The sequence below is a fragment of the Aspergillus melleus genome (genome assembly GCF_016097325.1).
Source record: "Aspergillus melleus strain CBS 546.65 chromosome Unknown contig1, whole genome shotgun sequence".
Taxonomy (NCBI): domain Eukaryota; kingdom Fungi; phylum Ascomycota; class Eurotiomycetes; order Eurotiales; family Aspergillaceae; genus Aspergillus; species Aspergillus melleus.
Genome location: NW_025763370.1, coordinates 3,794,345 through 3,819,928, shown reverse-complemented (window position 1 = coordinate 3,819,928; position 25,584 = coordinate 3,794,345). Strand labels below are relative to the sequence as shown.

General features: G+C 50.4%; 7 protein-coding genes across 9 annotated transcripts; 3 read left to right on the top strand and 4 right to left on the bottom strand.

Moving 5' to 3' along the window:
* Positions 1-519: 519 nt before the first annotated feature.
* Positions 520-1,359, bottom strand: LDX57_001363 (uncharacterized protein; the record flags this gene model as incomplete). The annotated part of the gene is made up of 1 exon (XM_046083004.1): positions 520-1,359. The coding sequence occupies one exon, from the start codon at positions 1,357-1,359 to the stop codon at positions 520-522; it is 840 nt and encodes a 279-aa protein (XP_045938961.1).
* Positions 1,360-2,680: 1,321 nt separating this feature from the next.
* On the top strand, positions 2,681-2,842 carry LDX57_001362 (uncharacterized protein; the record flags this gene model as incomplete). The annotated part of the gene is made up of 1 exon (XM_046083003.1): positions 2,681-2,842. One exon carries the CDS (start codon positions 2,681-2,683, stop codon positions 2,840-2,842), a length of 162 nt encoding a protein of 53 aa, XP_045938960.1.
* A 1,400-nt stretch (positions 2,843-4,242) lies between these two features.
* Positions 4,243-5,529, top strand: LDX57_001361 (putative lipase; the record flags this gene model as incomplete). The annotated part of the gene is made up of 1 exon (XM_046083002.1): positions 4,243-5,529. The coding sequence occupies one exon, from the start codon at positions 4,243-4,245 to the stop codon at positions 5,527-5,529; it is 1,287 nt and encodes a 428-aa protein (XP_045938959.1).
* A 1,007-nt stretch (positions 5,530-6,536) lies between these two features.
* Positions 6,537-13,691, bottom strand: LDX57_001360 (uncharacterized protein; the record flags this gene model as incomplete). The annotated part of the gene is made up of 8 exons (XM_046083001.1): positions 6,537-7,350; positions 7,441-10,315; positions 10,366-11,815; positions 11,876-12,157; positions 12,215-12,346; positions 12,415-12,601; positions 12,667-13,604; positions 13,673-13,691. The coding sequence occupies 8 exons, from the start codon at positions 13,689-13,691 to the stop codon at positions 6,643-6,645; spliced, it is 6,591 nt and encodes a 2,196-aa protein (XP_045938958.1). The 3' UTR covers positions 6,537-6,642.
* A 1,032-nt stretch (positions 13,692-14,723) lies between these two features.
* On the bottom strand, positions 14,724-16,610 carry LDX57_001359 (uncharacterized protein). Its single transcript, XM_046083000.1, has 3 exons — positions 15,970-16,610; positions 15,796-15,908; positions 14,724-15,742 (listed from the first exon to the last, which is right to left on the bottom strand). The coding sequence occupies exons 1-3, from the start codon at positions 16,478-16,480 to the stop codon at positions 14,915-14,917; spliced, it is 1,452 nt and encodes a 483-aa protein (XP_045938957.1). The 5' UTR covers positions 16,481-16,610; the 3' UTR covers positions 14,724-14,914.
* Positions 16,611-17,279: 669 nt separating this feature from the next.
* On the top strand, positions 17,280-19,521 carry LDX57_001358 (uncharacterized protein; the record flags this gene model as incomplete). Its single annotated transcript, XM_046082999.1, has 5 exons — positions 17,280-17,577; positions 17,645-17,797; positions 17,850-18,035; positions 18,087-18,750; positions 18,801-19,521. 5 exons carry the CDS (start codon positions 17,280-17,282, stop codon positions 19,519-19,521), a joined length of 2,022 nt encoding a protein of 673 aa, XP_045938956.1.
* A 1,195-nt stretch (positions 19,522-20,716) lies between these two features.
* Positions 20,717-25,378, bottom strand: LOS1. 3 transcript variants are annotated; one of them, XM_046082996.1, is made up of 5 exons: positions 24,971-25,378; positions 23,200-24,772; positions 22,122-23,147; positions 21,614-22,068; positions 20,717-21,549 (listed from the first exon to the last, which is right to left on the bottom strand). In XM_046082996.1, exons 1-5 carry the CDS (start codon positions 24,980-24,982, stop codon positions 21,523-21,525), a joined length of 3,093 nt encoding a protein of 1,030 aa, XP_045938953.1. In that variant the 5' UTR covers positions 24,983-25,378; the 3' UTR covers positions 20,717-21,522. The 3 variants fall into 3 exon arrangements, with proteins under 3 accessions (XP_045938953.1, XP_045938954.1, XP_045938955.1); XM_046082998.1 differs by having other exon boundaries at positions 20,717-22,068; positions 24,971-25,199; positions 25,315-25,378; XM_046082997.1 differs by having other exon boundaries at positions 23,200-25,378.
* Positions 25,379-25,584: the final 206 nt, after the last annotated feature.

Sequence of the window (25,584 nt, the reverse complement as noted above, 5' to 3'; positions counted from 1 at the left end):
GCAAATCCGGCCCCTCAACCAAAGGCCGCTCGCTCCGCATGGCGGGCTACCAATGAGTCGTGACACCAGGCAGACACTGCGGAGATAGAGCATTCTTCTCTTGGTGATGATGAACAAGGGCATGCTCTTCGGTAATAGTGTGAGTCTTCTGTTTGAGTGTGAATGATGTTAAGTTAAGAATTGATCCATGATTCCTTTCGTTCTCAGTAAAATGATTCAGTCTCGAGATTAGACATGAGTGAATATTGAAACTACCCACATGGAGCACAAAGAGATACCAGACGATATTTTGACGCCTCGCGGTTGACTTGAGACTTGCAAGAATAGGATTGAAGAAAATTGGACTAAAAAATCACGACTGTGAAGCCATGATCTCCCATTTTTCGTATCACACATCGTGAAAATTGAAAAGAACAGTTACATATCAAAAGGCAGCTCATTGAGCTAAACTAAATATATCTTGCCATAGGCCTCATAAGAACCTCCTCGTATGATCCATATATATCCATCTCCCCTAATTTAAAGTATGTACATACGCGACAACCACTGCAGCTCAGGCCGTCCAGCGCAGGCCTCAGGACTTTCGCAAGTGCCAGCATCATAGCCCGCGTAAGTCCAAAAAGCGTCCTGCTTCTGAGTCAAGTCCGTTCCGCTCACATTAGGAGTCATATCCTTCGTCGGGTACCCGACGTATCCAACGACCTCCGCATCCGAGGTTGACTGTCTGGCCGCATTGTCCGCGAAGAAGCCGGTGACCGAGTGATCGGGATGGTCACGGTTGATATCCACATCGTAGACATAGTCGAGGGTGTTAATGCGCAGGGGATCGAACCCCTCGATCAGCCACGCCAGCGAATTCAGCAGCTTGTCTTTGCTGTACTCCGTCGAACCGGTGATGGATTCAATGGAGTCGATGTCGCCGTTCCAGAGCTGAAGGAGAGAGACGTGGCCCGTCGAGTCCCAGCCCGTGCCGTCGAGACCGCCGTCAGGGAGCTGCAGAAAGGCGAGTGAGATATCGTTCCGCCCGTTCAATGTGTATAGCGGGATATCGGCGTCAGGCACGCCAGAGTCGCTTTCGGTCCACTCGTTGGCCACGCCGGCCATTTGTGCGTATGCGGCCAACGAGCCCTCCTGGCGCCCGTTCCAGTATTCGGAGCCCTGGCCGGCATCACCGGCTGTTAGGAAGACGGTACGAAGACCGGCTCCGCCTTGCACGTTGTGTAGCAGGTCGGGACTCAGAAAGAGTAGGTCATCGTCTTGGTGGGCAACGATGTTCAGGGTCTTGAGGGTTTGTTGGGCGGAGGCGAGAGAGTATTGTGCTAGGAGGAAAAGGGCGCGTAGCGCAAATGTGGACTTCATGATGGAGGAAGGTATGGAATGAGGATACAGGAAGAAGTATGAGAGGTGTGATCAAGACACATTTCGGGGTGAAACACCCGCTTCTTATGCTTGTAGGTGTGGTCTCCAAGGGATGAAAGCTGCTCATCGTGTATAGATGGTTTGTTGTTTGTTCATTCCAGGGGACTTGTTTTGGGGGTATGGTGGTATGATCGGCGCATTCTTGCTGTCACCTATGAGTACACCTGGAATTGTCGGTGCTTTTACTAACATAGTACTATGTTTTGTTTTGGTCACTTGATTGAAGCGCATTCCATAGGCTAACCAGGCGCGTCATTTACCTTGATACTCTATGCTCAGAGTCCCATTTTGAGTACCTCCGTAGATACTGTAGGGGACGCACTGAAACTATGATTTAAACGCCCTCCTAAGTCTTGTCTGCGATGACGATATACTATACAATCGTCACTTTCAAAACTCAGCTACCCACATTCTTTTATAAACACTAATTTCTTTTCAATTGGGCACCCCCTTACTCTACACGCCATTATCTGCACCCTTGTACCCTCTCTTTCTACCCTCCCTTTCTTCACTTTTTTCTTTCTCACTCACCACCTTCTGAACTGTAGCCTCACTTTAATATCTTACCGTCAGGAACGGCACGAAGCAAAGCGCCACGCCGAACCAAGAAACACCCAAAAATGGCCGGATCACGCCCGCGTCAGCATTTCCCGGAGCAGACCTTCTGACCATCGAGGTATGCAAGCAACGTAGTGGACGTTACAATTCACCCCCTGTGGTGGTAAGGAAATTCGTGCTCGAGGGTCACCAAAGCAGATATCTAAGTCATTGTGCAGATATGTCAGAGCTCGGAGTACCTAATCAGTATGAATATCAATCACTAGTAGACCGTACGAGATTGTGGACGTGACCCACAGTGAGATCGACAAACAAATTCCACCTCGCTCAGCTGAGACACGCGGAACAGCTGTCTAACTTCTTTAAGTGTAACCCCCCACGACCGGCAGCAGTACTTGACGAAAGAGTATGGACAGAATCTTCAATCGAGACCATGCGGCCGTGATGAGAGACCTAGGTTGAAAGAACGTGGCTTTTGAAAACAGGATATGTGTAGAAATTATCCCGGGGCGTGTGTCGTAGGATTTGCAGCAGCTTATCTGCTCACGGCCAGTGCTCAACAGGGCTAATTAATTCCTCCAGGTCACATGGACTTGTGTGTAATGGAGGAAGATATCACATATGCAGATAGTGGCAACAAGTCGTTTGTGCGTATATGGGGGAAGTCTAAGCCTGTGTTGCTGGCCGGAAGATATGATGCCGCATGTCCATCTCCAACCCGGACCTCCCCTTCCGCCTGCAACGAGGCCTGCCGCTGCAGTCATATAATCCCGACACATTCTATGTGACCTTCACCGACAAGGTCTACACCCAGTATACCTTCAACATGGAGTTCTTGGAAGCTAAAACCACAGCTGCTGATTAGTGAAGCACATGTGTCTTGGCAACCTAACTTCCAAGAGCTGGGACCGAACAGGGAGTATTTGATAGCTTCTAATCCGGGCCATTAGAAGTCGTAGATATATTCATAGTAATAATAGGGTTTCCAGGAATTATAATGTGCAGTGGATTTATAGCAAGCTGAAACTTGACCCGCTGTCCTGGTTGACGTAAAGAATGGGCTCGGGAATATACCACAGCTAGAATATAGAGCTAAAATATATAAAATCAAAACACACAGAAAAAAGGAGAGGAGGGGGAGAAAAGGAGCTAGATCGAGTAGTTCAACAAGCATCGATTATTATTCATAGGCCCCACAGCCCAGACCATGATGTATACTGCCTGAATGGCTATCTAATAAATTAGAAATATACAGAGAAATGAGATAGAATAGAGGAGGCTTAGGAGGATATGAACCATCTAGATTTATCAAAATACTACCTTAATGGTTCGAGGAATACCAAACAGAATAGGGATCCGGTAAACTTATATACCTGGTCTAGACCTAAGTTTATGGCCTGTCTAGATGCATTGAGACGTGATAGTATCACCCATACTCATCCATCTTGGCTCTATTCCCAGTCCGTTCTCTCAAATGTAGCACCATAGCACCATTCATGATACTTGCTATGGAGGTCAGTCTTTATGGCAGTGATCATGCAACCCATTGCGGCACTGGGCGGACGTAGTAGGGCCTCAACGGCATGAGCGATTTTCTGTATTGCAATTCAGTTACCCAGATCAGCGCATTCATTCCAGATGCTGGATCCCTGGGGAGAGTGATTTAATTAATGAGTTATCTTGTTTCTTAAACTCTAAAATCCCAATTGTATACTGAGAGGCAGAAGTTATATCGAGTGGGGTAGTACCCCCAGGATAGACATGCCTATGTAGGTCATAATTTAGCCGGGTGGGCTGCGAATGCTTGGATCAACCGCTTCGAGCGGATTCCGGTCTAAGCCACTGTAACCAGCTATCTAGTCAGACTTGTGCGGTAAATTCATTGAAGCAGCTGGGGGATCGGCATACTATATGCAAAGAATGCATCTTGAACTTCCCGTCGGCTGAGCTAGGGAATGAAAGATTCTTTTGCTCAGTTCCCATTGGGCACTTGCCACTAGGATCCTTGTACCCCCTGTTCCATATTGAGACATCCAGCTGCCCTGTCCACTAAGAATGTATCATACATAGTCAGCCTGTGGATTTAATTGAATAGCTCACAATGCGGGAAACACCCTTACTGAAAGTAAGATTCCTATTCTTTGGCCTCTTGCCTGGGCTTCAGTTGAATGCATTCCATGGCCTTCCCTTCATGACTTAAATAGAGGTAACCCCATAGTAGGTCCATGGAAAATCCCCTGGCTCACGCAAGTGAACGTTCATACTATGTGGCACTTCGGACTTTTCCCTTTGACTCTGGTACTTGGGCTTCTTGCACGTGCAGAAGCCCAAGGTGCCCCCGAACTCCCATCAAATGATGAATTTTATAAACCCCCTTCAGGCTGGGCCGAGAAGGAACTTGGCGATATCCTCGCTCGCCGCCCGGTATCCATCGTATCCGAGCACATCCCTGACTACGAAGCCTGGCAGCTGCTCTACGTTACCCAGGACCTCTACGAACAAAAGACCACGTCTGTTACTACCATCATAGTCCCGCAAGGAGCCAACACGAGCCGCATTCTGTCCTACCAGATTGCCTACGATTCACCGGATGTCAACTGCTCCCCTTCTTATGGACTGCAGCCCGGCGCTAATGAGGCTGCGATTCCGTTCACTCAGGGCCAAATGAATTACATAGCCGAGATCCTGAGGGATGACGCCCCGCCGGTTCTAAACATCCCCGACTATGAAGGATCTAATGCCGCGTTCACTGTGGGGCCCCAGAGCGCCTATCAGACCTTAGACTCGATCCGTGCTGCGACCCGATCCGGAGAGACTACAGGGATTGATGAGGGTGCGGAGATCGTCTTGTTTGGCTACTCTGGGGGCGCCTACGCCTCCGAATGGGCAGTTGAACTTCATGGTGACTGCTGCGCGGAAGATGTTAATATCATCGGCGCTGCGATCGGTGGGCCTCCGACGAATATTATCAAGACCTACCGAAATGTTAATGTCTTTGTTTATCCACCGTTGAATGTTTGGGCTATGCTGGGTGTGATGAATGCAATCCCCGAGATTAACGATTTCATGGAGGGAGACCTAAAACCCGAACACAAACGCAAGTTCCTTCAGCGCCGCGAGCGCTGTAGCGAACCCGACGAGCCATTCGAGGAAATATTACCTTTTTCCAATATCAGCAACTGGTTCGTACAGGGAGACTATTTCTTGACCAAGTTCGAACCCGAACTTACGGAGATTGGCGTCTTGGGTAACCACATCTCGGAAGAAAATCCCCCAACCTTCCCCCTCTACATTTTTCAGGGCGGGCTGGACGCAGTCACGATGCCCCTTAATGACACCGTAGCGCTGAAGGCGAAGTTCTGCGATGCAGGAACCCCGGTGTTTATGAAGGTATACACGTTGCGAGACCACCTTGGTGCCGCCGACGTCGGTTCCCCACCTGCCATGGAGTGGATTAGAGCGGTTTTCAATGGCGAGGAGATCGAGACAAACTGTGCCGGGTCCTTCGCGGAAGATTCTGCCGCGGATGTTCTTGGGGGGGTTGCTCAGTGAATCAATTTAGACTGTCCTTGACAATTCGCCCGCAGTGGCCTGGATGGGGAAGACGATTGGGCTGAGGACGACATCGAAGGCTTGGTTCAATGCCGATTAGATTTTCATACAACAGAGGGTGAGGATGCAGTTGTAACCCTCTTATTTGTGTTTTGTGATTGCTATGATCTTCAATATTAATGAAAATTGCACTAAGCCGTCATTTCATCACCTTGCTCAGCCGAAGTAGTATCCAGTCATTGATAGGATGAAGATTTTCCGCACGCTAGCCAAGATTAACTGAGCCTGTCACTTACGCCGCACTAGCTGTAAACCAGGCAATCTCAGCAGAGGTCATGTTGAGGTCGTCGCCGATTCTAGCGGTGATTATGTCGGTGGCACCCTGGAACACGGATGTCTGCGCATTCGCGAAGGCCGCCGATACCACGAAGAGGCACTCATGTGTAGTAGATCCGAAGAGGGCATATTCGTGAGATTATGTATCATCGCTGGGCTCTGTTGATGGCGGATTTGTAGATGTGTTGTTATCCGAATCCATTTTGGATACGGTTTCCGTGCAGTGAACTAAGTGAGACATAGTCGGAAATATACTGAAATGTGTAGATCGAAGTAACATGGCCATCCCTACCGCCGATAATCTTCTGGCAAGCTTAGTGCTGATCATGACGTATCTACTGCTTGCAAGGGATGGAGTCAAGTTGTCGCGGGATTTGGGGTTTAAAGACGTTCATCATATGAAATCACGAGAAGTTACTTCATGTGATCCGTCAGTCGCTATTTAATTGCCTTTTAACTTCTTCGAAAAGACCCGTAGGTCATGCTATGTAGCCTCTCACCGGCTCATTGTAGGCCATGATCTTGTAGATAATGTACAACATGTCACGATATGTTCGCCTTGTTGCTCCCAAATATACGCATGTTTCTTTATGGGGATGGAATTGATCAACAAACTTTGAGTCTTTGACATGTATTCATACATAATTTGAAATGAAATACTAAACGATTGACAAGGGGTATGTACACATAGAAACATAGGGAAATAAAAAGGGTCTTTCGACATTGCTCGTCTCTCAAATCTTCTTCCGTTTGCATCAGGATGGCCAAAAAGCATCATCACAGCGCATTCCCCCCGTAATAATCCCCATCATGTCCATGATTCCGAGTCGATGGCAGTGGATCTCCTTCCATAGTTTCAGGAATCGTCCAGTTGTCGGGCTGCTCCGGACGGCCGAGCACGTTCTCTGCAATGGACTCCTCTGTCTGCCTCGGTACCCATGTGGATGGTTCCTGGACGACGGACTTCCAACGTTCTGGCGCTGTGGAACGGGCCCCCAAATCATATGCCGCTTCCAACAAAGGCATGTAGTATTCTTCCCCCAGGCCTTCCCAGCCCCCGTTCAATTCATAGGTGGACTTCAGGAAGCGGAGCTGCTCAAACATTACATCGCTTTTCGTCTCCGGCACGGTCGCCCCCCAGTTCTGAGTATCGGTGTCCTGCCGCGACGGCGTCTCAGAGTGGGAATATGCGCCTACTGCCTTCTCCAGCAACTCCCAATGGACCTCAAAGGCATTACTGTAGTCGCCTTCTGCTCGGAGGAAGCTGGCGTACAGGTTCTTGCACTGAACGATGAGCGGATTCAAGGATTCCTCTCCATACACATCGAGAAGGTTGTACAAGATGTCGGTGACGAGTTCCTGGGCCTCGTCAGAACGCTGACGCGCGAACTTCACTTTACAGAGACGCAGGCCGATGGAGATGGTGGTGCCCAGGTGCCAGTCGTCAAGGCAGACTCGAGCATCCCAAAGGGATTGGAAGATTTCCTTTTGGGCAGGTTGGGCCTGGGTTAGCTAAAGGTACTTTTTCGGAGAGGTGGATTATGCGATAAAGGGGGGAGAATAGAGGAAACTTACTTCCAGGGCGCTCAGCTGACGCTTTTCAATGAGGATTCGAATCAGAATATTGATTTCGTTCAACTGAAGGTCGGCAATGTTGATTCGGCCCCCGCTCTCGGGCTTTCCTCCAGGGTAGATCAATGCGACGATGATTTTGTCCGCAATACTCTTCATCTCCGCTTGATTGAGGTCACTAGTTGCTGGAGTTCCCATTTGGATCTCTCGCACGAGACTGAAACCAATGCGAGAGAATTCCCTGGTCTGCGAGCCCCAAGAGCGCAGCTTCAAGCAATCATAGGCCCATTTGGTGAAGACGAGGCAGTCTGCATAATGCTGTTTGCGGTTAAGGTCGATGCATATTCCGGTGAGAGAGGAGAGAAACGAAACAGACGAATTTCCTCTGTGAAGTTCCCCAAGCCATTCCTCCAGGAATGGTCGCACGAGTTCAGACAGGGAAGAATTGGACTGAGTGTACGATTGAAATAGCGTCAGTGTTTCCTCAACCACAGCCTTCTGCTCCCACAAGCGCCCCTGCTCTTTGAGAAAGGCCATGAGGCGAGAACTGATGACCAAACGAGTCTCTAGGGGAATTTGCATATGCTTGGCAGTCGACCAGGACTCATAAAGCGCACTCTCCCTCAAAACCTCCTGCATGATATCGTGAAGCACAAGAGGCTGGGGCTCACCCTTCAGGAGCTTCTCCAAGGCATTGACCAAAACGAATGACCGACGATCGATGAGTAAGATTCTGGACTGGCCAATACGTTGAACGAAGTCATTGGCAGAGTTACTCACGAATGCACGCGCGACGCGCAGGTCGCGCACCAGCTTCAACCCAGGATCAACGACATTGAAACGATAATATGCATCATAGAACTTTGAGGCCCAGTTCAGGAGACGTTTCTCGTCGTTCTCCTCGATCATAATCTGGACAACATACTCTTCCATCCACGTTAGAGATTTGTCAGTAAAATGCTCTTGGAAATGGAAGTCTGCAATTTTCTGGAAGCAAGCATCTGTTTTCGAGTGGGATATTCCCTGGATACGCCTGGTTGTTTCCCATCTCTGGTGCAGCATCTCCTCAGCTTTTCTGATGAGATTGCTATCTCGGGCGTAGAGACACAAAAGCCGGTCAGTGGCGCACTGTGTAATGTTTATAATCTCCTCCGCGTCAGATATCTCGTCGCCAGTTCTGCAAACATCCTCGTAGATATTCACCGCAGCCGAATAATCTTGGGTTTGCTCGAAGCATTTGGCCAATTCATAGTCTGCAACGATTGCCCAAGTGCTGCCGCGGGATATGAACGTGCGTAAGTGTTGGTTGATTCTGATAGCCTCCGCGGGCTGATTGCGAGAAAGGAGGAAGGTGGAGTACCCGTGGAGGGCCTCGAATATTTGCTTTTCAGTGATATCGCCGGAATGACCAGAACGGTGATAAAGGGTGATAAAGTTCCAGATTCGCCCATACCAGGAACGCAATTCGGCGGATCTTCCGTGCGCTTCGTAAAATTTGATCAGAACCAGCACGGCGTCGATGTAGGTTGACTGGCTGATTCCCTCGCCATCCTCAAAGCTTTCTATGAATTGAATTAGAATGCTTTCGGACACATTTTGGATGTCTGTCATTTGGAACAGAGTTATCAGCTTGGACGAAATGCAGTTGTACTGATCGCGTGTCCCGTAGTTCTCGCGAAACCTGGAGCGAAGTTCCTGCAAAACGCTGATCGCCTCGTGGACTCGTCCTGTTCTGTGAAGAACTTCAGTATACAAGTCCACTACTTCGAAGATATAGCCATCCTTCACGTTGTCAGAGTCGCGGAACGATTGAAAGATGAACCGCAGAATGTCTTCTGCCTCAGGCAAGGGCTTTTGGGTGACAACTAGATTAGCGAACACCAGAGCCATTCTGATCGCACTCTCCGTGTTCTCTATGGGAACTGTGAGATTGTACTGGTCCCGGATGAGCAGGCTGGGCCAGATGACCTGAAGCACAGTTTGGCAGGTTAGCATGGCATTGAACCCATCATCCAGTCCTTTATCAATGTCAACGAGTTCTGTAGCCACATCGATCCAGTACTTGTCGAGAATTTCCATGGCTACGAATCGACGAAATAGCTCTTCAACGAAAGTTCTCGCCTCTGCATGACGTCCATTATGTCGGTAACACTTCGACAATAAGATGCTTACTCGAGTTGCCATGATGGAAGTCTCCCGGGTCAGGTCAACACAACAGATCGATCTTAATTCAACAAGAATTGGATTGACCGGGGAAAAGAGACCATTCTGGATATAGGAGTCAATGAGAGACAGGAGCTCATGTAGTGTATCCTGGTCAAAGAAAGATGAGTCTCTCTTGAGGACCTCGTAGAGCTCAGTCACGATATCGCTGGCTTCGTTGAGTTTGGCATCATTTATGAGCAATCTCCCCAACCGCGTAGTCGTTTGGACAAAAGTTAAACGCGCTTCTAGACTTCCACTAGTAAAGCAGACCTTATCTTGCTTCTCCCATGAGCTGCGAAGAACTTCTTGAGCTTGGATATGCTGTCCCTGACTCTCGTAGCAGTCGATTAAGCGGAAGAATATCTCACGTCGACATGAATCCCAGCCACTGACATCGTCACCCATGGCTTGAAATAGATCTTTGCATACTATACTGGCCTCGTGGTAGTTGCCGAGAGCAATCAGCACATCGACAAGACTACTGGCGTAGCTTATGGTCCGGTTGTCAGATCTACCATATGCCTGAGCAGACATCTCATACAAGTGGTACTGCAGGCTTGCCACTTGATCGTGCCTCTCCTTGGATTTGTAAAGCATGATAAGAATGTTCACCTGGACGATAGCTTGTTCGCTCATTGGGCCAAACCTTGTCCGTTCAACGTCCCAGACGAACCTGGTTGCAATTAGTATCACGCCATACCACTGCGGAAAGAGACGACTTACTCAAGCAGTTCCTCGGAGGGATCCACATCAACCTTTATTCCGGGACCACCAATGTAAATCTCGCTGTATTTCAAGGCGAGGTCCCGGCAGATTGACGCATCGCGGCCCATCAACTTGATTGCTAGACTCCATGCCTCATTAAGATAGGCCAAAGTTCTCCCACGGTGTTCAGGAGTCTGGTAGAGCGTAGACAGTGTGATAAGATTTTGCACGATAGAGAGACTGCGTCCCCCAAACACTGCTCGACGGAAATTAAGAGCAAGGAAATGCCTCTGCTCGAGGATGGCTCCATCGAAGTTTAATCCCCAGTAGTAACGCTCGCATTGTGCTAGTAGGGGTGAATCAAGATATGCACGGCGGAAATCAGAAGTTGTCTCCCAGCGGCCTTCATCGTAGTGTTTCATATAATGTAGAATTGAGTACTCGAGAAGGGTATCATTGGAAACATGAGATATTTGCTGATCCCGAATATCTGGCTCGGCCAATGTAAGATTTATCTCGGGAATATCGGGTAATCGATGCTTGATATATTCCAAGCAGCGCCAGAGAGCAACCTGATGAGCCGACCGTGGGCTAAGTGGGATAATCGATTCCCGACCCAGTTGAAGGAAACGCTCCTTGATCAGAGGATGAATGAACTGCACCAGCCCTTCTTGAATCTCGATCAGAGAGGCACATGATGTATGGAGAAACTCGCTGGCATGGATATTGAATGATCCAGCTATAAACCGCGGGTCAAGCATAGTTTCGATTTCACCCTGTGCCATGACGCGTTCAGAAACGAGCAGCCAAGTGAGGAGGTTCTTAACCAGGGGCTCTTCAAAATTCACCCGCATGATCATGAAATCAATCAAACCGAGAGGCGTAGTGGGAATCGACTTCAAGACGATGATGGCTTCTCGGTAGCTCTCCTGGGACTCTAACAAACTGACGAGGAGATGGGCCGTGATCAAGGAGCCTAATTGAAGAGCTCGCTCTGTCACCAGCTGGATGAACCCAACATTGTTTCTCAACCAGGAAATCTTCTCGATACGTGTCTTCACTAAGTAGCGGATGTCATCTCTGAGCACATTGGAAGTGATCTCGTAGTGAACGCAGTCGGGGCTGTGGTTTCCATCGAAGACAGGGCGAGAAAAAATGATGCAGCGATGAGACTGATGTTTCTTGACCACATCGTGCAGCAAAGTACGTACTTGAACTTTGTCACCTTCAATTTTGTCTAGCCCGTCGATGACGAGCAGTAGCTCTTCGCCCGGACTCTTGGTCATTAACCTGAAAGCCTGCTGCTGCAAGATCGACCATAGGCGCCTTTCCTCGTCATCCCCACGGTTGAAGTACACATCGTGGAGGGACTTGAAGAAGGAAGCGTCACCGACGCTCCGGTCAAACAGTTGAAGCAGAAGGCTCTTGACGAGGTCGGTAGAAGTCCGACGCCCACGCAGGGATGGCTCTATGACGATGTCAGCCAGGATGCCCTAGGACTCAATCGGAAAGAAAACCTTTCACATACCAATGCTGAAGAATAGGACCTTTGCCCCTCGCGAATAGCGAGCCTTTGAGCGATCCACGGTCGACTTAATAAACGTACTCTTGCCACACCCAGCTTCCCCAGTGATGAACAGCATGGAATCACTGCTCTGCCAGAACTTAGTCGTTAGGTCAGACAGCCATCTGAGGGGCAGCTCTGTTCCTGGGGAGGCTATAGAGGAGAAGCCATGAAATTTCGTTATCTGTTCATTTCTCTCCTCGACAGACAACCAGCTACGAATGGTCTCAACACTGGTACCCTGGACTGTAGCCTCATCATTAACAAAATGTTACTATGAAGGACTCGTACAAGAACACTTACTGTCGCCAAATTGGGAGCGCTCGATAGTGACCCGCCAGACTTCGGTAGAGAACTTGTCCTCGATTTGAAGAAATTCCTTCAGGTGAATTTCGAATGGTGGCCCAAATTCAATTGCCGCCGAGGACCTCGTATCTGTTATTATCAGGAGTCAATCTCACACTTCATCGATTCGGATGAGTTATCAATGCTTCCTAACTTACTCTTGACAGTCTTTAAAATTTCTAGATCAAGCTTGACTAGCAATATAAGGGCCTGAATAGAGATATCGGAGATAATCCTTGAAGAACAGTGCATGTGCTGGGCGAAATGCTTCAATATCAATGCCACTTGGTCCAACGCGATGAATGCCTCCTCGAGTACAGCCGAGTTGGACCGCCTAGAAATTAACTACCGATATGATAAGCGTTAGTCACCGCTTCACCGCCACTGGTTATGCTTGAAAGGGCACTTACAAGGGTAAGATGTTTGAACGAGGTGAACATGATAGTCGAGCAATCGGCCACCGCGGGATCCGCCGATCGAAGGCTCGAAATGAATTCATCGACGACTTCCGCCAATCCATCTGCGCGATGCAAGATCCGATCTGACCGACTGGCCCGATGCGGCATGATTCTCAATCGCTGGTTTTTCATTCCTTGCTGGGCCTCCTTCAGGGTGACGACGCCGTTGGGGAGCCCGCCATTTAGCACCAAGGCAAATTCAGGCTTTATCCCCTGGACGAAACTCGCGAGATCAGACCTCCCTCTTCCAGCATGATTGAGAGATCCGTTCCAGTCCTGTGACCTACCAATTCCGGTCTGAAAGCCCCGAGAACCGAGACGGGCGCCCCTTGCCAGCGGCGTTGGAGACCTCACTTCTCGTCCTGATCGAAAAGGCCTGAAAGATGGGCGCGGCTCTGTGAACTGAGCAGTTCTGACACCGTTACCTGTACTGGGGGAGGCCGGTCGTGCTCTCCAGGAAGGAGGCCGTATCGGAGGGGAGGAGCTGCCTACAGGAGGGCTGGGGACGTCAAATTGAGAGCCGATGGCCGCTGATCCGTCGACTGTAGCGTATACGAGAGGAGAAGAAGGCTTCCCGCTGACAGTGTTATCCTCATCCCATGTCTCAGTTCCACTGCCCGAAACACCCGCGATTCTGGGCTCGACATTGTTGGCGTTCCGGGGTGCGTTGGGGGTTGGAGGATCGCCGCCAATGGCTGAGCTGTTGTCACCATCGTCACTGGGGCTCATTGCGCGGGCTTGGGAGGGAGAGTCATCAGGCGAGTGACCACTTCCGCCGGGCGAGGAGATATTGTCATTTGTTCTCTGGTTTGGTGAGAAGTCCGACTCCAGATATTCGACATGCCTTACTTGGGCGATGCTCCCTGGGGAAGGCTGCTCTCTTGGTATTTCTATTCAATAAGATATTTAGCTCTTTCCGGGTCGACGAATTTCCTCAATCAAGCTGAGATAGGCTCACCGGTTGGTAATCCGGACATGGTGTTAATGGATTCTGGATTTCGCTTTTTCGACTTCACTAAAGATATATGGCGAGACAAACAGGATACACAACGACTCAATAGAGTTGGCCTGTTCACGCTAAGGAGTGGTTTTCGGGCCCGGGAGTGTTGATTGTCGACTGGAGGACTTTGAGTGGCCATAACGAACAGGATGCGCTGCCCATATTTATCGCTGCCTGTAATGGCTATGTTTCGAGAGACCGCTTCCAAAGTGTTGACACGTGGATCAGAGTATAGACCAATTGAGCGCTTTGCAGATACCGAAATAACTGACTCACCGTTCATGCAAGTTGAGGCTGACGCTCATATACACTAGTTCTCATATTAAGCGTGCATACTCCACACGGCTCGACCAACCCAGTCCATCCCATCAATGCTGCCCTGCTGACGCTGAGCTGCGCCATCCACGCCCAAGCCGTGATGCACTGGGAGCATATGCGAGGCGTAATCCAGACGCAACCCAGCGGGTCTCACAAGATGTGGAACGGCGGTGACGAAATCAGTTCATAGTACGACCACTTGAAAGCATTGAGCTATTATTAATAGCGCTCCTCGAACTCGGGCCCGCGCTGACAGTGCCGGTTTATGTGTATTGGTGGCAAGCCCGCCAACAGGACATACATACACTACTGAAGACAACATATTGGTTATTCCTCTTGTGTAACCACAATATATAATCGGAGATATACCTGCGGTTCCTCTAATCATCTTGTTCTATCGAGCCGGACACGCCGAGGGCGTCCACACCGCCATGCCTTTTTACAGGGACAACAACTAAGGATGTCTCCCTGCATCCGGGCTCCTCGAGGTTTCCCCTCGGTTCAATATTCAAGATAGTTCACAAGAGCATTGGCACAGGCTCGCAAGGACCGATGCTGCGTGTCAACTCCTGCTGTGGATACCGAGTTGCGCGGTTCGTCTAGAGTGTGGTGTTCTCTAACTGGCCATGTCAATTCATATGTGCTATGAGACCATTGTGAGGAGTCACATCCACGAATTGTGAAGCTCTGTACCGAATACAGACAAGGCATCGTGAGCATCAAACTTGTGGGAAGTAATTAGTGAAGTATTTCAGTTGCCCCAAAACGATGTAGCGAGGCAGTGTAGCGCGAGGATTCTCAATCCGGTTATGATATACTATCTTCTCGTTAACCGAATTAGCCCTAAATGCAGCCAAGCAACAAGTATAAGCAGTACCCCCATCAAAATGCTAATCGACGGACAGGTAGCTCCTTCCCCTTTCTTCTTGCCACCTCCACCTCCCGATAGAACACCAGCTCCTCTGCAACCTTCTTCGTAATTTCATGAACATCGCCCTCCTCGCCTTCTTCCTCCTGCATTCCCTCCACCGCATTTACAATTGCCTCGCAATCCCAGCACAAACAAACTTGATACCTCTGACCGAACCTCATACTAAACACCTCGCCGGTATACTGCAGACCCTCCTTCACAACAGTCTGTGTCACTCGATCATCATGGTTTACCAACCTCCCTACCCTCTCCAGCATTGCATCTCGATACCGCCCCGCGCTGCACTGATGCGTATGCCAGACCAGATCTACATCCAGTGTCGGTACCAGACTCTGAGTTGGGTAGAGCCTTAGTAACTGCAAGAACTTCTCATAGCGCTCGATAGCACGTCGCAGCGTGCCTCGCACAGCTGGACTCCGGATCCATAGATGCGCATCCATCTTCTCGACGAATAAGACCTGACGCTGGATTTGGTCAATCAGGGACTTGTTTTCTTGCGTTTGAGATTGGATAACACTGGAATGAATGTTCTCGAGGAATGATTGGGGTCGTGGAAGGGGCGGTTTGTTCTTATTGTATTGTCTGATGATCTTGAATGTTTCGATAATGCCGCCTTTCGTACAGCTGAAGCGCGACAGGAGCAAATTAGCTTGGGTGTTTGATTTGGCCGTTTGGATAAGAGTTCTCAGGAGATCTGGCTCGAGGTTAGCAGCCTGGAGTTTGGCTACGTTCTCCTCGGGGAGCTGGTATGTCCAATCGTGGGGATCGATAGATTCATGCTGAACCTGTTAACAATGCTGTCTCTTATAACTTTGCACTAGGGTAAACTCACAATCAATCGCCATGGAAAAGGTAGGTTGCGTAGAAGATCCAGCTGATGCTTTTCGCAATAGGTGTCGAAATCACGCGGATTTAACAGGAAGGCATGCCAGACCATGAGCACGTCTGTCGTTCATCAGCACCCAACTTCGAGGCAGTTCGAACTAGAATAAAGACTATAACCTACCCAGAGGAGGCAAAGCTGTCAATATCCCACCGTCCGACTCCAGCACCGACTTCTCCGCTATCGTCACCCACACCTTGAAACGAGTCACCGCCAGACCCAGATAATGCGGCCATTTCTCCAGGCGCCGTTTTGCAAATCCCAGGTCGCGCAGGTGGTGCGGTTCAATAACATATCGCCTCTGGACGCTAGACCATCGCCTGCGATATACAGTGCGCTTATCCGGCTTGATACCGAAGGTTTCGTCGAGGTCATTACAGGATAGAACGCGCAGCCTGAGGGCATTGAAAACTTGTAGGAGCTCTAGTTGCACGGCGCATTCACTGATGGTAGGTAAAGAAGTTGAATTGGGGAAGGTATCTGTAGAGAGCGAATCAAAGAGGACTGGCGAGGGGATTGCGGGGCTTTCGGATTTAAGGTATGTTCTATCGTAGTCGGATGAGGGATGAGATTTTATATTCATTATCTGGAGGTTGCTGGCTCGATGGAGGGCAGTGAGTGATGAGGTTGGCATGGCTTTCTGTCTGTGACTTGGTTGTGGTGAGGGAGTGGGAAATTACAGGTTAGAGTTATCTAGATCTAGCACGGGGATGGGAGCAGAAACTGAGATGATATGATCCAACTACAGAATAAACTAAGCCTCACCCGGCCTCATGACTCGATAATGAATACGAGGTGGTGCCTCGTTGGCAATCTGACAGGGCAAAACGGGGGATTTCCGGGTGAGGCGGAAGCCCTAAGATGCATAAGACTGTTATGCATCGTCGAGTCGTTCTCCAAGATAAAGTCGAACCGGTGGGTCTCGTACCTGAATAACGACCCTATGATCAGTTCATACCAGCTAACCGGCACTTGAGCTAAATGCTAGGGAGACAGATAACGTGCGTGATAAGGCAAGGCTCCAACTTGGAATCAATCCTTTTACCGAGGCAACTGTCCAAACGGGATAAAATTGACGAGCAGTTCTTTAGAGACATCCGCATACCCGCGGAGCCAGTCCCTATCGGCGCTAGTCACGGTGCTCGGTGACCCTCAATACGAGATGCGCTGGGAGGGGGGACGAGGCTATGACGCAGAGCTCGCTCGATGATTATACACCATGCATTGGCATTGATTACTACCCCTGGGCAAATACGAATATTGCGCAGCAACTGTTCATATAATTGTGTTCGCCTCACTGTCATCCAGCCCTGTTTCCTGGTCCTTTGTTCGGACGTATATGGTTGAGCGAAAGTCCAAGCAGTACTAAATGCCTGGTCTATACCTCAGAGCCCTCCTCGATGGTAGATGAGCAGAAGCGAAAATAAATCGCAATGTCGAGATTCAAGTCGCGGCCTCATCCGCCCCCTCAGGATATACTCACCCCTGGTCCCGACCTCCCTTGGGAACTCGTCGGACCGGGCGAATCTTATCTTCTGGTCGAATTAGAGAAACTCTACTGGGCAGGTGTTGAACGCGAACTGAAAAATATCATCCAAACTCTTCGCGTATGGCGACGGCCTGAATATTCATATATCAGCATTCCAGACGAAACGGACGATTTTATATATGGTTTCGATACGTTCATCGACCAGGTTTGTCAGGAGAGTAGGGAGTTTGCGCTTCGCTATGGTGTGTCTCTTTTTACACCTGTGTCTTCAGGTCAGTGCCAAGGGATTTACAGCTAACAAAGGAACAGGGAAGAGAAGGCGTCGCGAAGATGCAGATAAACCATCTGCTATTTTAGGGCAGGATCATAAATCCGAGTATGCGCTCAAACAGGCATTTCTGGATAATAAGGCAGAGAGAAATTCCATGAGAATTAGAGGAGAGGTTAGGGCCGAAATCGAGAGTAAGTCATTTATTCTATACCACAGATGAGAGTGTGACTGCTGATAGAATAGATCTTCCCCAACTCGAAGGTCTCGAGCTGCGAGCAGCCATGTTACTGCAATCTGCTGGTAAGTTATTCTCTTTTCGATGTTTAGTTCACTTGCTCATATCAATTCCAGGGTTCCTGGACATCGACAAAATCACCGAATATCGACCCCCTCGAGACAAGTCAAGGCCAAGACCAGGGATACCTCAACGCATGTCCATCTCCCTATCTATCGCCCTCAAGAAAACTAACTTTAGACCAGTCACACTCACAATCAACGAACACTCCCAGCCCGAATTTCATCCTCTACACTGCTCCGCCTGCAACGCCATCATCTACGACAGCATGTTCGCCAGACAACCATTCGTACCAAAGCCCTACACTATCTGCTCCGATTGCTACTGGGCCCAACACTACAGCGATCCTGCCTTCGTCAAAGTCCACAAACACTCCGTCTTGCACGCCATCGACACGTCGACCAGCGGACGACTTTGCAAGTGCGAATCCGTCCCGCATTTCGATTCGTCTGGTCGTTCGCGCTCGCTGTTCCCTCTTAACCCCAACGATCGACATATCACGTCCGGCAAGGACCGCTGCCCTCTGTTGGATCTAGCTGGTATGGTCTCTCATGCGAAATACCGCGGCTTGCTTTCTAGCATAGGGATGAAGCCTCAAGGCTCGGAGTCGGGCTCTGTGGGGCGAATGATCGAGCGAGTGAAGTCGATAAAGCTGGGGAAAGCAGACAGAAAGAATAATGCGAGTCAAGTAGGGACGGGACATCTGAGAGACATGGATCACACGGCAGGCCCTCCGGCAGAAGACGATATTCCAGCATTTTTTCGCCATCGCACCGAGAACAACCCATTCGGGGATGAGCATATGGCGTTGAGAGTTGGGCCATTGGTTATCGAAAACGGTGTGGAAAGGTGAGCTCTTTTTTTCTTTCTATCTTGGATACAGACCTGATCGGCAGTAGTACCAAGTCAGGTGCCCTGATAACCCTAAGGAACCCGCCTGTGTTCCATGAGCGTTTTGAGCACGCAGCGAGCCAGCCTGCTCTCATGGTAGATGGAACTCCAGAGAGACTTCTCTGGCAGCAATCAAACCGGCTAGTTAGCCAGCCCAAGCGATACAAAACCATGATGAAGCAAGTGGTTGGCGTGCCGTTCTCAGGTCTCGTTAGGTCCAAGCAGGATCAGGAGCTGGAAATCCTCAAGCTCGTGGTAGAGGCGAGTCAATCGGCCACTGCTTCCTCAGAATCAGATTTACAACAAGACCTCGACTCGCGCATCTCTCGAATCCTCGACCAACTCCAGGATCTCCTTCTCCCGCGCGTGAGAGTCTACCTGTCTAGCATCGCATCTCAGCTTCTCAACCCATCAACCACACTAACATGGAACCCGACAAGCAACACCTGTCACTCCTTCTGTACCTCCCTGCTTGACCCAACTCTCTTCACTCCTTTAGTCAACGGACCTCCCAAGAACCCTGACACCAACACTAATCCCCTCTACCTAATCAGCTTCTACACCCCTCCTCCCCAACCCAACCAACACCCCTTGACTCAAACTCCAACTCCAATCCCAAGAACCAAACACGACATCCCTCCGGGCCACATCCAAGAATTCCTCATCCAACCCTCCACCTCCCCCTCCTCCAACCTCATCGACTCCCTAACCCACTATTCCACCGACTAGTCCTCCTTCTCTCGACCCCTGTACCCCCATCAACTGCTCTTCCCATGGGACTGCACAGAAGGATACGCCCGCTGCCCGATGCCGTGCGGAGGATGCAACCTAAGCAAGCACGTCTGGGCCTTCCCGTTCGACTCATGGTCACTTGTCTCTTTGCACTTGGGCAGAGAGAAATATCTTTATCCGGCATTGCAGCGGGGAGAATACAATCATCTTCCATTGCGGGGGCTGATCCATACTCAGGCTCACACTCAACCTCCAGATCCATCTCCATCTCCATCTCCCAATCCTCAAAAACCCAATCCCACCCTCGAAGAAACCCACGAAACCCGCAAAGAATGGATCCAAAACCGCCTCTCTATCCTGCACGCCTCATGGATCCTCGCTCGCACAGCAAGTGGAATGGCTCGATCCGCTACTTTCCAAAAATCAACCACCTGGATACACGCACCATCATCCTCCTCCTCCTTCTCTTCCTTCCCACCAACAGAGACAATCAAGAAAGGCGGAATCCACCGCGCCCAACCAAATAGCCATTACTTTGAGCGCGGCACAAACGCACATTACTTCCTGTCCACGTGGGCGGGGAAACCGGCTCATGAGCAACAGAGCGAGTACGAGGCGTTACGAGGGGAGAGAATGAGGATGGAGGATGTGTTAGGGAAGACGAGGGGAAGGTTTTATGCTGATAGTAGTTCTAGCTCGTCTAGGGCTGGTTCTAATGCCAAGGTACAGACACGAGGATGGTCGTCGAGGGGGTTGAAAAAGAAGGACAAGGGGTCAGGGGATCGATCATACCAAGGATTTGAAGGGGAGGATAGCACGCGCTTTACAGGGAATTCTCAGGTCTTTTATCATTCGACGTATACGCCTGGATCGGGGTCTGGGGGTGGAGGAAGCGAATGTGTGGATGCGCAGTTCGGGAGCATAGTTGGGTTGGCGAGTATCGGTCAACATGGTGGAGAGACGGGGTATGATCCGGCGATGGATCCAGGAGTGAATTGTGCGAGTGGCTGCGGCAGTTCGAGTATACCTAGTGGGGGTGAATCTGGGTCTGGGGGTGGAGGTGGAGGAGGATGGAGTGATGGCGGTGGTGGTGGTTATAGCGGAGGTGGTTCCAGTGGTGGAGATGGTGGTGGTGGAAGCAGTGGAGGGGATGGAGGAGGAGGTGGTGGTGGTGGAGGAGATGGGGGAGGATGAATGGACAGACCCGGTCTATCTATAACTTATTATATCCAAGTAGGTATATCATAGTACCATTCAGACATCCACAGGTTCAAATCACAAAAAAATCGATTTCTAAAAACAAGTATGTTCATGTCCAACGTCAATATCAATAGGTACCTATCGTCATCATCACCACCAAACCAATCCCATAGTGGATAGTAAAAGAATAGAAAAGAAGAAAAGAAATCCTATCCGTCTCTTGCGCTCTCACGTCCCATTCCACCCTCACCTCCCTCGACCAAGACTAGACTTCAGAAGACCTGCTAGCCAGTTCAATTTCCGCCATTCGGAATCCACCTGCTCAAAACGCAATAAAACCTGTTATTAGAACGATCATCGCTTGTGCTTTTATTTTGTTTCTCTCCGCTGCGCTCTTGCATCGCGCTACTTAATGAGTAATTCCAAGGGGATGCATGGGTGATGGGATGAATGCTCCGGGAGAAGAAGGAAAAATCAACGCCTGATCATGCAGAATACCTCGCAAACTATATACTTGTTTTTGGTCTTTTTCATTTTGTGTGTTTCGCAATCTTTTGCTTTTTTCTTACTGATCTTCAACAATAGACAGGAAGACGGTGTCCGCGGAGACACAGCTGTCAGTGTAATGGAGCACGCGAGGACATCAGTCATCAAACCAAACCGTAGGGGATATCTAAGACGAAGGGAAAATTGCGAGGAATGATCGAGGAGCATAGGAAGGGGTGTTGGAATAAAGAAATGTCATAAAGATAATGTATGAAGTGTAAACAATAAAGGCGGTCAGAAAAGATGATAGCTTCATGCGCTCAAACGCTGGATAAAGGTCTACACAGAGACAAGTTAGCTTGAGGCCTTCGGCTTTCCACAACGTCAATATTTAAAAACCTACCGGGAAGAATTGCCGGAATCCCCTCGTGTCCAACCGGCTCAATGCACCCAAAAATTCTTCCACAAGCTCCGCCGGCATCCCCATGCCGGGAAGCTCGCGGCCCCGCAGATATTCAATATACTCCATGCCCGTCTTGCAGTAGATCGTGCGCTGCAGCCCGCCCGCTTCGGCAAGAACCTGCTTGGCCTGCGCATCCTTGGCGTTGAAGGACGGAGTTGCCGGAAGAGCCCAGCAGAGCGGCGACATACGCGTGATCATAAACTGTCCGAATCCAGGCAAGGCAACCTGCTGCGCCGAAGCCCCGTTGGCGGCCTCGGGGGTGAGATCTGGTCCTCCCCAGGAGCTACCCATCTTGGAGAGTAGCGAGAACGCCATCTTGGCCGTCGTAAAGTCTTCAACATCCTTAGCAAAATGTTCGATAGTGGTAATCACAGTATCAAACATAGGTTGGTTTCCTGCGAACGGTTAGTCCCAGAACTCAGACTTGGAAGTCTATGGAAAAACTTACTCTCGCTGATAATCACAGCACCCAAATCGTTGTTCAAGACCGCCAGCAAGAAGTTCAGGTATTCTCGCTTCAGCTCCGCCAATTGAATCTCGTCGTCGGTACCAGTAGTAGGATCGGCAATGCTGGAGAAAACTCGTTGCAAGAAAGGTGTCAAAAGAGCATCAAGGATGTTGTAGATCTCGCCCTTGAACCCAAAGATTACCTGGTCCAGAAGACGCAAGAAGAGGGCCATCTCGTCGCGGGAGGAGGTCTGAGTGAGCAGGCCATCGATCCACTGCGGCAACTGCGGGAGGATCCGGGCGCCCAGAACGCCGATCAACCGAGAGAAAGCGAATCGGGCAGCCGTTCGGACATTGAACGACGCCTTCAAAGACTCAAGCGAAACGAGCGTAGCTTCGGACACCTGAACAAAGGCTTCCGAAACCTCGACAGCTGGCAGGGCAGAGGGCGTAGATGTACCCGGCATCCAGTCCGAGAATCCGCGGGCCAAAGTTCCCAGCGCCATGATATCGTGGTGAATCTGGAGCAAAGCTCGCTCATCGTTCGACTTGGCGGGACCGAGGTTCTTCTGCATGTCGAGGAACACGGGGTTCATCACGGACTGCGCGTAGAGAACCTGTTTATCCGCCGGAACGGCGGGGGTCGAGCAAATTATGCCAACCGCCTCAAATAAGTACAGCTGGCTATTGAAGACGGCGTCGGCAGAGCCCTCGTGGTCCTCCGAGGACATTTCGTCGCCATCAGATCCGTCCGTGGACACCTCGGCTTGGATGACCAGCAGATCGCCCAGGGCCTCCACGACGGTTTGCGCCACGTTTCCAAGGTTGGCCCGCAGCTGCTTCACCAGGCGCTGGAATAGGTACCAAGACCGCGTCTTCACCTTCTTTATCGGGTGGTGCACGAGCTGGAGGAAACTCTCCAGAACGCCCGGAATCAGGTGGGAATGATACTGGAAGAACGAGCTATAGCGGACGCAGATTTCCATATACTGCAACTGCGTTGCGGGATGGGTAAATGACCGAATATCTATAGAGGTGAGCATTTCTCCATGTCAGCAAAACAACGGCTTGCTACCTACCGGACTCGACCATCCTCAACATCATTTCGATCAATCGCTCCGCAGCAGAATTGTGGGGAGCGCCCTTGATGTAGAGACTGCCGGCCTTGACAGCAATATCTCCGAAGAGGAACATTTCATGCAAGGCAAGATCCAGATCCCGCCAGTCAAGCTGGGCACCCGATTGGCGCAGATTTTCGAACGTCGTGGCCACGACTTCGGAGACAGCGTCGATGTAAAGCGACTCGTTCACGGTGGCGATGATCTGCTGAAGCACGCCCAGTCTCTTGCGGAGATCCTGGAACTCCGCCTCGTCCTCCTGGTCGTCCTCGTCACCCCACGAGGAGGTCTCGTCGTACCGCATCTTGGCAATGATCGCTTTTAGGATAGGGAGGAGAATCGAGGAGTGCTGGGCAGCCAGAGCAGGGTTGGTCTTGGCGATCTTGCGCAAGTACGACAGAAGGTCGCTCACGGATGGGATGATGGTGGAGCAGACTTCGTCGTACTCGTCGGAAAAGTATCTCAGGATGTGCGGCAAGAAGGCCTGCAGCAGGCCAGTAGCCTTCTCCCGGCAGTCGGCGCTGACCGTGTCCTGTTCCAAAGCCCGCACAATATCCACGACGCTGATGTTGACGAGCTTGGCGACGGTTTCCGCAAGGTCGGTGTCGTACTTGAAGGTGAACCTATTGTCGTAGAGAGGGGGGCTATTGGAGAGTTGGGAAACAATAGTGTCGAGATTCAGGAAAATAATCATATCAATCTTGTCCTCCGGCTTCATCTTCTTGCCGATGATCTCCGTGAAGACGTCGACCGCCGCATCCCGTACCTTCTCTTCGCCGTCTCGCAGCTCCGCTTTCTGCGCGCGGCCCAGCTGCTGGAACAGCAAGTCCAGCATGGTCTGGTTCACCACGAGGCCGATGTCAATCCAGCTGACCCAGCTGCCAACCGCCTTCAGCGCCATCTCGACGATCAGGTCGTTCCCGTCCCGCCATTCCGACAAGATCTCTTGCCACGAGTTGGCGATCTTCTGCATGTCTTGACCACGGATCAAGTCCTTCAACGAATTGGCCTTATCCTGCTCGTGGCGGGATCGGGACACCAAGACGTCACCGATCTCATCGTGGATGGAGTTGATCACGCGAAGGTAGAAGACGATTCCCAGTGGGTTGTCGCGTGTCGTGCTGGCGGCGCTCTTGTGCGTCAGACCGAGGAGGTCGTCGAAGAACGACTCCCACCCGTTCCCATACAGCGCCGAGAAAAGGTACGTCACGGTCTGGGCGATCTTGTTCTGGATATTGGGAGGGTCGGGGTTGGCATTTTCTTGTCCGTACACCTGGCGGAGGTAGACCAGCAAGCCGTCCCGCACATAGACTAACGACTGAGGGTCAATCAGACCGGCCTGGGCAGCACTGTTGACCACTTCCAGAGCCACGAAGCGTACGATTTCAGATTGCGGCGGAGACTTGGTGAAGAGGTTGAGGCAGGCCTGCCATCCCGAGGGGTCGGTGCGGAGTTGGTTCACATATTCGATAGCTTGGGCCTTGAGGGCTTGGTCTGAGGAATGGTTCCAGGCGATTTCTATGGCATTTGCTACCTGAGAGAGGAGAACAATCACGTCAGGAACCGAGTAATACTCAATCTTATTTTGTTATGAAGTGATTGCTAGGTAGGCTGGAAGGAGGGGCAAGCACGAGGGGAAGGGGGGGGAGGATCAATGGTGGGGGTGGATTTCTTTTTTTTTCTTGCATCATTTTTTCCTTAGCATTTTTAAAGCACACACTATGACTCTTACCTGTTCTTCCATCTTCGACCAGCCGAGCTGCCTTCAGAGTCAGGGTAGGACTCAGAAAGCAAGTCAGAAGGAGGGGGGGAGGGGAGAGGAGAGGGGATAGCTGCAAAGGGTAAGATCGAAGTTGTTGGGTTCAAAAATCAAGGGCGGCGGAGAATCATCTCATTCAGACGTTTATCGAAACATGGCTAGTTCGTTGGAGCAATAGACGGGCGGTGTTTCGGGGCTTTGCCTAAGAAAAGGAACTAGTCAGACCCAGTCGCTCGGGTAAAAAACGATGATGGCAAAAAATAAAATTAAAAATTTCTGTCGGTGGATCAGGAACGTGCCCCGATGATGTTACTCACGAGACCGATGATGCGCAACAATATCTGGAAGGAAATTGATATTCTGAAGCCGAGACAAGGTCGATGAAGGAAGATAAAAAAAAAAAAGAAGAAGAAGCCAAGCCAACGGAACAAAGAGGGCAACTCCAAATGTGCGGCAGGTGGCCGATGCCCAAATGGGGTAAGGCGCCCATCTTTCTGCCGGCAGATTCAGGCACCCTTCCGGAGGCTAAGGCAGAAGAAGTAACAATAACAAGAAATGACATCAGTTGATTCTACCGAAACTAAATA

Excerpts from the sequence above, each read along its gene's own strand:
- LDX57_001359 (XM_046083000.1), bottom strand. The coding sequence starts at position 16,480 with ATGCCAACCTCATCACTCACTGCCCTCCATCGAGCCAGCAACCTCCAG. Across the intron at positions 15,909-15,969 it reads GACAGCTTTGCCTCCTCTGG|ACGTGCTCATGGTCTGGCAT; the intron begins GTAGGTTATAGT and ends GATGAACGACAG. Across the intron at positions 15,743-15,795 it reads CTTTTCCATGGCGATTGATT|CATGAATCTATCGATCCCCA; the intron begins GTGAGTTTACCC and ends TAACAGGTTCAG.
- LOS1 (XM_046082996.1), bottom strand. Across the intron at positions 22,069-22,121 it reads TGCTGTGATTATCAGCGAGA|GAAACCAACCTATGTTTGAT; the intron begins GTAAGTTTTTCC and ends AACCGTTCGCAG. Across the intron at positions 21,550-21,613 it reads GATTCCGGCAATTCTTCCCG|ACCTTTATCCAGCGTTTGAG; the intron begins GTAGGTTTTTAA and ends GTCTCTGTGTAG.